At 44.0% G+C, this 12,254-nt stretch overlaps 1 protein-coding gene across 1 annotated transcript; it reads right to left on the bottom strand.

Annotated features, from left to right (window-relative positions):
* Positions 1-4,236: 4,236 nt before the first annotated feature.
* Positions 4,237-5,300, bottom strand: LOC146708453 (paraneoplastic antigen Ma1-like). Its single transcript, XM_085460804.1, has 2 exons — positions 5,292-5,300; positions 4,237-5,169 (listed from the first exon to the last, which is right to left on the bottom strand). The coding sequence occupies exons 1-2, from the start codon at positions 5,298-5,300 to the stop codon at positions 4,237-4,239; spliced, it is 942 nt and encodes a 313-aa protein (XP_085316930.1).
* Between the last annotated feature and the right edge of the window lie 6,954 nt (positions 5,301-12,254).

The following is a 12,254-nucleotide window of genomic DNA, read 5'->3' on the forward strand; positions in this document are numbered from 1 at the left end:
AACAGACTCAGATTCATTTACACTGTCCGTCTCAGGTTCCTCTACACATTCCTGTGTTACTCCCAGCCCAACTGTTTTTGGTTGTTCAGCTACGTCACTTAAGGAAATACCCAAATCCAGACTGAACGGTTCCAGAGTATCACTATCCATGTTGCACCTGAGAGGTTCAACAGTCAGATCACACCAAAGTCCAAAATCCTCATCTTCGGAGTCAGTGTACTCTTTCTCATCTTTATCACTGGGCGTGACTCCTTCCCTTTCAGAGTCTTTATCTGCCGTTCTCTGCGATAGTGTCTTTTCCTTTCCAGGCTTGTCTGTGCATTCTTTCTGTTTCCTCCGTCGCAAGACTCTCCTTGTAGGGGTGAGATCCGTATGGGATGCAGAGTCTAGACATATCCTCTCCCCAAGAGGCAGTAAGTGATTTCGATGGAGGATCTTGATTGGTCCATCACCATCTTCAGGTTTCAACCGGAACACTGGTAGGTTCGGCATCTTGCTTTCCACAACATATGGTTTTGACGCCCAGCGATCGGCCAGTTTATGCTTCCCCTGTAACCCGAGGTTTCGTAGCAAGACTCTGTCTCCAGGTAACAACTGTGCGAACCTGATTCTTTTGTCATACCGCTGCTTATTGTTCTCATTCTGTTTGGCCGCGACGGACTCTGCTAGTTCATAGGCAGCCTTTAACTCCTTCCTCAGGTCAGAAACGTACTTGAGGTAAGTTTTCTGTGGTGTGCCATCACAAGAAGTCTCGAAACACAAATCCACAGGTAACCTAGCTTCACGCCCAAACATAAGGAAATAAGGAGAGAAACCTGTAGCTTCATTTGGAGTGCAATTATAAGCATGAACCAAATGAACGACGTGCTGACTCCATTTTTTCTTTCTGTTCGGTTCCAGGGTCCCCAACATGTCCAACAACGTCCTATTAAACCTCTCGGGTTGAGGGTCTCCTTGAAGATGATAGGGCGTCGTTCTTGATTTTTCAACTCCAAGCGAACTCAACACTTCATGAACAAGACGACTTTCAAAATCTCTGCCCTGATCACTGTGCATCCTCCGTGGCAGTCCGTAATGAACGAAATACTTCTCCAGCAACACCTTTGCAACCGTAGAGGCTCTCTGGTCTCTTGTTGGAAAAGCTTGAGCATACCGAGTGTAGTGATCGGTAATGACCAGAACATTTTCTGTGCTGCTCGAATCAGGCTCTATGGACAAAAAGTCCATACAAACAAGGTCGAACGGTCCCTCACTTTGCAAATGCGACAAAGGTGCAGCTCTCTTGGGTAGAGTCTTTCTTTTTATACACCTCTCACAAGACTTGCAATACTCTTCAATCTCTGACTTCATCCGAGGCCAGTAGAACCGGTTTCTTACCAAGCCGTATGTCTTGTCGAGGCCCAAATGACCTGAGTCATCGTGCAGTGATTTCAGTACAGGGACTCTATACTTTTCTGGTAGTACCAACTGAGAACAGCGTGATTTTCCTGGAGGAGTTACAATGCGATACATCACTCCTTTCTGCATCTTTAACCTGTCCCACTCTCTCAACAGCAAAGAGCAAGTTGGTTGCTTGGTCTTGTCAACTTGGTTACTATTCCCATTACTCAGAGCTGTCCACACTTGTCCTATGCCGGGGTCTTCCCGTTGAGCGGTCGACAACTCAGCAAGACTCACAAAAGGCATATTCTTAACACTCAAAGAAGCCAGATTGCAATAAGCTTGTGGGATAGCTTGTGGAGAAGTGCCAAAAGAGTCAATGGCTCTTCCGGATCGGGGGTTTTTATGTTTCATCACCCCAGACATTTGACACAAGGCTCTCACTCCTGCTGCAGGAACGTCGTCCCACTCGGATTTGGATATCGACCCCGATTGTGGCCGGCGAGAGAGAGCGTCAGCGTCAATGTTTTGGACTCCTGCTCTGTACTTGAGACTAAAGTCATATGTAGACAGGGCAGCAAGCCAACGGTGACCCGTCGCGTCTAGCTTGGCAGACGTTAGCACATATGTCAGAGGGTTGTTGTCTGTCCTCACCTCGAACTTGGTCCCGTACAGATAGTCATGCAGTCTGTCCACTACCGCCCACTTCAGCGCCAAAAATTCCAATTTATGGGCTGGATAATTCTTTTCTGAAGGAGTCAAACTCCGACTGACGAAAGCCACAGGTCTCAATCCTTCCCCTTGATCCTGGTACAGCACTCCTCCTAGCCCCTCCCGGCTAGCGTCTACATGTAGCACATAAGGTAGCTGAGGATCGGCAAAGGCCAACACAGGAGCTTGGGTAAGTCGTCGCTTCAGCTCCTCAAAGGCTGCCTCACATTCTCCGCTCCAGCGACCACCAAAGGGCTCTGCGGGGTTAAGGTACGGACCATCCTGTCTGTCCTTTACTTTCTTCTTTGCAGTTGAAGGGTAACCAGACAACAGTTGGTTCAATGGGTGAGCTACCTTGGAGTAATCTTTCACGAAACGCCGGTAGTACCCACAGAACCCAAGAAACGACCGTAATGCAGTCACAGTGTTGGGTCTTGGCCATGCGGTTACAGCTTCAGTCTTCTTTGGATCAGTAGACACCCCGTCTTGAGATATGATGTGCCCAACGTAAGTCACCGATGGCTGACAAAACTGACATTTATCCAGTGACAGCTTCAGTCCTTCGTCCTTTAGACGGTCAAGCACCTTCAGCAACCGGATCTCATGCTCCTCAAGCGTGGCTCCAAACACAATGAGATCGTCGAGATAGACCAACACCTCAAGCAAGTTCATGTCTCCAACAGTTTGTTCCATTACCCGCTGAAATGTAGCGGGAGCCCCTGTCACTCCCTGTGGCATTCTTTCAAATTGGAAGAATCCAGCCGGGCAAATGAAAGCTGTCTTTTCCTTGTCGGAGTCTGCCATGGGCACTTGATAGTATCCACTCCGAAGGTCAAGCACACTGAACCACTTGCTTCCACTGAGACATGCCAAAGCATCTTCAATTCTTGGCACCGTGTATTGGTCGGGAGTGGTGCGGCGGTTTAGGGTCCGAAAATCCACACACATCCTTATTTTCCCATTCTTCTTTCTCACGACCACAATGGGTGAGGCATAAGGACTGCGTGACTCTGTAATAACACCAGCAGTTTTTAGCTGCGCTAGATGCTGTCTCAATGCCTCCACGTCAGCAGGCGGCAACCGACGAGACCTCTCCCGAAATGGTTTGTCCTCTGTGGTTTTGATAGTGTGCTGGGTGCTCTTACTGCATCCGACATCAAACTCATGCAGAGAGAAAACTTCACTCCGCTCCATCATTTCTGTCACCAACCTTTCCTTCCACTCCTTAGGAACTGGTGAGTCTCCAAAGTTGAAAGAAAAGGGGCTCAGCTTCCCAGCGAACTCGACTTCAGACTCTTCTCTCCCAGGTAGAGATGACACAACGTCGACTGGAAACAGATGAGCTATTGGTGTCCCTCTGGTCAAGGTAATTTCCCGTGCTGACATGTTTCTAACTAGAACAGTAATTCTTTTGGCCGTCACACCAGTGGAGGTCTGCAACTCTGGTCTCACCAGGAGGCAATCGGGAAACCGTGACTCATTCGCAGGGTCATCAGGTGAGTCTACAAGGATTGTCTGAGTGCCCAGCACTCCATGAAACTTTGGTGCCCCAGCCACTTGGGCGACTCCCCCAGGCTGTATGGTGACAGGTTTGGCTTGGGTTACTGTCAGCATCAGGTGGTAACACTGAGATCTCACTGAAAACTTTTCTGAAGACTGGGTGAATGTGCATGGATCTCACAAAGTTTTCTCCTCCCTTTTCCATGCAGTGGCTAAGCAATCGCCTCACAGTGGGTGTGTTGGTGCCAACAAGCAGGGAAACTTCACCTCTCACAACTGGGTCGGGACATACCAACACAAGTGCATCAATGGTCTCACTCACACCTACATCTGCTTCCAAAAACTCCAGCCTAAGTGACAAATAGCCATCATAAGGGTACTCGGCGGAACTGAGACCCCATATCGCCAACGTGTCGATAGACGTCAATGGCAGGTGTGTCAAATATCTGTCGTAGAAGGATCTGTACAGCAGGGTTACCTGAGAACCAGAATCGAGTATGGCTTTAGCGTAGATGCCTTCAATCTGTACCGACACTACAGAGCTAGGGCCCACTAAGCCTGCAGGTACAGTGTCTTTCACTTTTCCCTCTAAGGTGCTGCACTTGGTGGAACGTTTTACAACCACCGGGATGCCAGGCCGTTCCTCTACTGGACCCCGCGGTAGTTTCCCGATTTCTTTGTCAGTTTAATGAGGCGCTTGTTGACTTTGAGTAGGTTTTCTTCACCTTCACATTCTCTCTTAAAATGTCCATCCTCCCCACATCTGTAGCAAAATATTCCAGGTTTATCCTCTTGATAGCCAGACCTTTGTGGGGTAGCATTTCTTTTATAAGGTGGCTTGGCAGGGACTTCTGGTTGTGAAATCTGGGTGTCTGGATGTGATGCAACCGTAGCAGCTTTAAGACTAAGCATCTCAGCTTTCATGACACTTAACTCTTTTTTCAGCTTTGCCACTTCAGGATCAACTTCTTGTTCAGGTGCCGACTTAGAAATAGGAGTTACAGACTGTGACATTACTGGGTTCTTACTATCGTTTCTGCTTTGGAGCATGTCCTCTTCCTCCCTTACTTCTTTTAGCAACTCACTGAAAGAAGGGGGTTCTCGCAGCTTGTGAGTCATACGAAGACGAAGTGCAATCATGTCTTGTTGCAGTGCTCCCCTCACAACCTGCTCCATCCGTAATCGATTCATGTCAGACAGTGCCACGCCTCCTTTTCTGAAAATACAGTGCAGCAGTTTATCCAACCTCAACAAGTAAGTAGACAACTTTTCGCCCACATTTTGGTAGGTATGTCTGAACTTCACCAGAAGATCGGACGCACTCTCAGTTGTTCCAAAAGCCGTCTCCAAAACCTGCATGTAGTCATATGAAGTTGCAGTGGGCTGCTGGACTCTCAAGAACCTTACAATGTCTGCAGCTGGACCTTTCAGACTTTCCACTATTCGCTGTTTCTTTATGTTGTCACTGCACTGCCACTCATCTAGCAGATGTGTTGTCTGTTCTGCCCAGGCATCATACTCTTCCTCCCCATTGGGCGTAGGTTTCACACCAGAGAACATGCGCAGCTTACGATAGCTCTGAGAATCAACAGATGTGGTGTTACATTTATCCACTAAGGAACTGATAGCATGTATCAAAGCCGTGTTCACATCAAGGGGTGAAGGCTGAAGTAAGCCACCAACGTCAGTAAGAGTTTTACCTTCCGCATTCAGGAATGACATTAGCTTAGATTGAAACTCATCATTTTCTGCAGGAGCAGTGAGCACATGAGCTGGCCATGGACCCGCCTCCCCAGGAAGTCCAACAACATCCGGTACGGTTTGATTTTTTAAGTCAGTTGAAGTCTTGATCAGTACCAACTGTGTCTTAGAAGCTACATCAAGACAACGGTCAACTATCTCGGATTTTCCAAATACTTTGACCTGGCTCAAGGCCGATAGCAGAACTGCATCTGTGACATCGGGGTCCACATCACTCAAAACAACTGCATGTCCATAAGCTAACTGCTTCCTTTTGCACCAAGCTTCAATTTCAACTGCTTCCATTTTTCTTTTTTTCTTTTTTTTTTTTAGCTCAAACAGTAAGAGATCTCACAATAGATGTAACCACACTTGACAATAAAAATAATTTCCTTAGCAATCTCAAAAAAAATTAGTTCCCTCTCTTTGGTGAATGACGGAAAACCAGGTCAGTCATAACAAAATTACATACAATCCCGGACGAGCCCCCAAAAATGTAACACTTTTACCACCGGCTCGTGTGACAAGACTCCCCCCTTATGCCCTCGGGTGCAGTCTTGACTCTACTTAAACATTCTGTGATAAAAGATACATCTCGAAAAATAAATATCAGTCTAAGGTTCATATGATTCTCGTGTCTACACAGACAAGCGGAGGCTAAGGAAATACACTTAACCGATTAAGGCTAATACATGTGAATACTCAAATGATAAGACACCATGCAATAAACCCAACACAGGATCTCAGGGTTAGAAAATGTATTAAACAATTGCAGGAAATTCACATCCAACCCTTTTTTTTTTCTTCATGAAAAAAACACATATACAAAACATACAATAAACCCCCGGGGGATAGATTTTAGTATTTTTTTCCTTAACCTGTCCAATGTTATTCTTTCCCCAGAGTGCACTCTTAGTTTATTTTTGTTGTTGGCGCGCTTTAGTTGGAGCTCTTAATAATAACAACAATACCTCCGAGTATCCGTGATGTCTCCACCTCCTCCGATGAATAACTCGCTCGTTGTGGTAGCAACCGTCTCCACTCGCGGCAGCGAGCAACGAATCTCCGGTTCCTTAGATAGCAGCAAATCATCCACGGTTAGCGACTCTCTCCTGAGACAACTCTCAAACTCCGTCTCTTCGCTCCGGCGGAATCTCCGTTAGCCAGGACCGTGGCGTTAGCCTAGCTCCAGCTAGCCAACGTAGCCAAACGTGCCTCGTGCTTAGCCAAGCACAAAAGATACGGGAAGCCCGGCTCAAACGCTCCGAATGATTACCGGGAAGTCCGCAGACGGGTGATATGTTGTTGCCGAACAACTTTGGTGACATAAGCAGTCCCGAAGTCCATGCTTCGTCTATGCCATTTTAGTAATCCTCCTTTTCTTCTCCTCTCTTCCTCGCGAGTCTCTTTCCCCCGGAAGTCATCTGCAAGTCATGACCTCTCGTGACGTAGCATACAAAACAAGTTACACTTCTTCTCTTTTAACAGACATTCACATTCCATGAAATTATGGTTTTTTAACGTAACTGATTTTTTCACACACTATTTATGCATTTTAATACAAACATTTATATCACATATCTATACCACTCTTAACCTCACCATGAACCGTTATTTTCTCTTCGACTTATTCTCATGAAAACAAAATAAATACCACTGATATTTATCAGAGTATTACAAAGACATTGATAAGACAAAAGCTGCACTGACATATCGCATGGAATTTGTGTAGAATTACATGAGAAGAGTTGGAGAACTAAACTAGAACTAGAACTAAATTTCAGTTGTAAGACTGAACAGAAACAGAACAGATGCACTGTATAAGTTGCTTAAAATGTATAACTCTTATATTTTAAGCAGCAAGGGAAAAAAGGCACTCTATAAATGCTTATAGCTCTTAAATAATGTGAGCTGACCACTGCCTAATACATTATACCGGAGAATAATTTAGCATGAATTTTTCATTTATGGGAGAAATTGTAGCTTGCATTATTACAGGAAGTATGTTGCCTCTATGTTTTATTTTACTCTTTAATGCAGTAAACTAATAAGATACTGTATACGTTGTTTCCACTTCAGTTATTTAATTAAATGGCCAAACGGCAAACATATGTTACAATTTTCACAGTAGATTTTTCAACTCCTAATCAAATATTCCCTTTTGCAAACTGAATTATTCAAGTGTGGAGATTTTTCATGGAGTTCACGTTTAGGATATGAGGATGCAGTATCTCAAAAATACCCCTTTTGCCACCCTTTTCCTCCGTTCGGGTGTTTTTAATTTATGTATTTATTTATTGAGAGTAACCTTTCTCTGAGAGCACAAAATCCACTTTTCTGCTTTGCGCCAGCTACATCTGTTTAATGCCACAAGCAGCCGACAAAACACATCATTAGTGCCACAAATGAAAGTGATTTTAAAAAGCACAGAACTGTTACAGCTTTTGTCATCCTGCTGTAGAAGAAAGCAAACAGCCACATCTGCAGAGTGCTGAGGTCAGGGGGGAGACGCTTGAACTCACTGGAGGCAGGTGAAGTCTGACCTCGTCAGTGTTATCGGTCCGACGCGTCACCGTGTGAAGACAAACAGATCGAGATGGCTGAAAATACCATGGACTCCCAAAAGAAAATTACTAAAGTGAGGGCACCATCTGTTCCACAATATGGAGATAATTAACTGCACATAATTGAAACTGATAAACACACAGTGGGAAAATCTATAGGCATTAATATTAGATAGAGTGATTACTAGTCTGACTGGAAAAACTGAAGCGCATTAATATATGTTTGAAAATGATCTAACCTCATGACCCCTCTTATTTGTATGAATATGCAAATATGAAAATTCTCCCTGCTGTTTTTGTTGCATCATGGTCAGGCCTCTGTGTGTTGTGCAGACTGCTTTTGAATGAAAAATCATTCCCCCTGAAGAAATAGTTATGTTGTTTTCAATCATTCATGAGCTTTTAGAAGTGTTAAATACTCCAACTTCTACTGGAGAAATCTTTCATTGCTCGTAATGACTTTGAATCGCTGCAGAAACCCATCACATATATATGCCATAGGCCTTCTGGGATAATACAGGAGATACTGTGATACTGTTACTCACAACTGTGTGTAATAACATTATATAATGTGCAGATGACACAACAGTAATTGGGCTGATTTCCAGCAATGATTAATCTGCCTACAGAGCGGAGGTGTAAAATCCTGTGAGCTCAGTGGACAACCTGTCCCTCAATTCTGGGTAAAACTCATCATCGGCATCAGAAGCTACACTGAACAAGGATTATACTCCAGCCTTCATCAGCAGGAATCAGGTGGAGCATGTACCAACCTTCAGTTAACACCACAGCAGTGGTTGTTTTTTCCTAAGAATGCTGAAAAAAGGTTATCACTGAGACACGTGATAATGTTTGTATTATCTCTGGAGTTCTACACCGAGTTGACTCAGTGCAGACGATTGTCAGGGTGTAGCAACCAGCCTGCAGGTCATTTACAGCGCAAACTGCCTCAGGAAATGCACCAGCATGCCACAGCCTGTTTGAACTTCTCTCATCCAACAAAAACTTTTGATGCATATGTCTCAAGTCTCAGTGACAGAGGTATAAACACAATATATCAATCTATCAAATGTCCTGGTTGAACTGCTTGGGCTCACAATCATAACCAACTTACTGCAAACTTGCACTGAGGCTGTAACGTAATATGTTTATTGCACCATGTTTATCTTTCTTTGTATTTTATCAGATTATTTACTTTGGTTATGGGGAGATTATTTTACTTTTACTCAAATCTTAAGCCATCAAAACTTTAAGTGACTTGAATGTGACTTCAAAATGAAATCAGCCTTTGTGCAGCGCTACACTGCTTCAAACACTCCTGCTTCATTAATGGGAAGAGCTCGTTTTGATTAGTTTTGGAGATCTCCCTGGATTTCCACTACTGTATCCACTCAACTCGAATTTCATTTTGGGAAAAAAGAGCAGGACATTGCAGCCTTACTGCTCTTCATTGCGTTATTTACAGCGATGCTCCTCAAACTCAGGGTGATGTTTTTAAGTTTATGGCATTCTTCCCGTCAACTCCACCACTATCCTTCAGATGGGGCCATTTTTATATCTAAATAAGTCCAAATTTTCAGTTAATTTCCAGTCCTGACTAACTCATGCTCTACTGTGATTAGCAGCTAGGTGCTAACTTTGTCTTCTGCTTCATCCTGGCCTCACAGTGTACACCGACTTCCTTGAAGGAAGGAAAAAAGTGGCTCTAGCATCTGGAAACCAGAATGATGAGATTTTTTTTTCATTGAATAACTGGGTCAAGATTTCTGTTGCTTGCTGCAGACTTCTTGCTACAGCTATATACAACCTGTGGGGTTGCTTTGTATGAGAGGGTAGTGCTGTGTGAGTGATTTTAGGTTGATCTAAAAGACAGAAGAACAATGACTGATGGTGATTGTGATATTGTGATTCTGTAGCTATCAAAGATTATCTGTCTGCTTGATGGACCCTCTCAAGTGACCAGCCATCATAAAACATAAATGCAAATCCAATTTTTTAACAAGGCAGAGGTCACACAAAGACTCCTCAAAGGATCAGTGAAACAGCAGGATAAAACTGACTGTCAGAAAACCTCAGTGAAAAAACGTCACGTCACAAACTCTCGTCAAATATTCATCACATCCCTTTTTATTCCCGTTTCATTCGGTCTTCAATAGTAACAAATACATTAGTGGATGAAAGACAATCAAACCAGTTCCCAGAGGGAGCGCGTGAAGCATCCCTATCTCCATGCTGTTTGTACTTGGGAAGAATCAATTAAAAATGTACAGCTGCTATAGATTTATTATTCATGTGCTCATCTTTCCCACTTCATCGATGGCCGACACATGTATTTGTCAGCCGAGTAAATACATCGGCAAAGGAGGAGGAGATGAGAGTTGGGTTTGTGAAGACAATGTTTGTGATCATTTTGTAGAACTGGGGTTTTCACCATCGTGTGCCCCTCTCGCGATATTGGATTTATAAGCTTTTAGAAAGAGAAGAGTTTCCATTTTTATGTCCCTTTAAGTACATGTCTGTCTGCTGTTCTACTGAGTCAGTGCATCTCCTCACTTTCTGCTGATGTCTCTTTTTGTTTTGTGTCTGCGTGAGTTGTGTCTCTCTCTCTCAAACATTGGGGTTCTTCTTCAGGTATTTGGGTAAAAACATTGATTATTGACTGGTGCATTTTTGAATTTTGACAGCTTCTTATCTGATATTTTCTCATTTCATCCTCACCCATCTGCCTGCCAGTCAGGTTGCTGGTGCTATAGATCCCTTATGGCTCAGCCAAAGAAACCATTGAAGCTGTGCTATGCAACCTCTCCCCCTGCGCTTTGCTTATAGGATCCACAAGCAGACCTACAAAGATGCGATTGAAGTGAAAGAGTCAAGTCAATCTGAGCTCGCTCACTGGCACGCACGCACACACAAACACATGTGGGCGTTTCGTCTTGTAACATCTGAGATTCTTCAAATGCGCTTTTAAAAAAAGTTTCTCGCCAACCACATCAGTAGAGGCGAAACTTGTGCAAAGAGCTGCCAAGTAAGACACACACACACACACGCACTAAGACACCTACCTCCAGGTTTCTCCTCCACGAGAAGAGTGTTCTTCCACCTCCACTTTTTTTTCTCATTATTGCATTTTTATTAAAAACATCAATTTCTCTGATGCTTGCCTAACATCTGTTCCCGGGGAAAGTTGTGCAGCCCTAATAGGGAATCAATAGACGGAAAATATCTCATTTTCAGGTGGAGGGGTAAAGATTGCGGTTTAGCAGATGTTCTATACAAAGATGTGAGAAGTGAGCTGTAGGTGTGTGCATCAACATAAGTAATGTTTGACCATGTGCTCTGTGGTATATGTGAGATAACAGATACAGAGTCTCCCTGAGGGGAACCTTCTTCTTGATAGCTTCATCTTTCAGGCTGAAAAGCTTTAGAGAAAACCTTTCATATACATCTAAATTTACATCTTTGAAAAGTGAACGACTCACAGATAGCAACTTTCACGCTGAACTAACACTTTCGTTTGGCCATAATGTGCTGCCCTCGCAAGTCTGCATTTATCTGTCATGTCGTTGACTAGATGCCAGAGTGTGAGCACGCATCTCTGCCCATCCGCTGTATAAATGTTCCTTTTTATCTGAGATATGTGTTGCCTCGGAGATAAGATGAGATCTGAGATGACTTTGACCAAATCCCAAACCAAAAATGAAAAAAAAGAAAACCTCTGTGATCTCCAATGTTGTGGAGATGCCTGCATTCTTATTCTGTGGCTGCATTTCACCTCTCCACCCCTAGAGGGCGAATTCAGTGAGAGAGCCTGTCTGTTTGAGGATGTGTACTGGGTCACAGAATGTGAGATTGCCGGTTGGGAATGAGCTGTGTTAAGTGTTAACTGTGGGGGGGGGGAAGCAACAAATGCTGACATGTGCTTATTTGCTCCTGAACAAAGAGGAGAGATGTTTGGCAACTAAGTGGTTTGGTTGAAGTGGCTATTGTGCGATCAGTCAGTCTCCTTGCATAAAAAAAAAAAGAGTGTACTGATGATTCTGAACATTTCAGCAACACTAAAACAATAATGTGAAACAGACAAAAAGAAAGAACGGTGACCTGCTAAAACAGCTTTCTGACACAATTCCTTCTGGCGCCGTGCCACAGTTTCTCGCTGCTTCTCTCCACATCTGGCGGTTGAACATAAAGGAGCTTTTTGAAGGCTGGAGACACTGTAGGTTACTGGATGTTCCTCCACCTGCAGGTTGCTTCAATCACACACATCCACAAACACACAGACACACACACACACACACACACACAGACTCTATCTGGTGTGTTAAAAGCACATCCCAGACACAGGAGGAGCAGTTTGGATGT

This window comes from Copadichromis virginalis, linkage group LG6 (genome assembly GCF_057382275.1).
Source record: "Copadichromis virginalis isolate Kocher_CV1m ecotype Utaka linkage group LG6, C_Virginalis_male_GT1.1, whole genome shotgun sequence".
Lineage (NCBI taxonomy): Eukaryota > Metazoa > Chordata > Actinopteri > Cichliformes > Cichlidae > Copadichromis > Copadichromis virginalis.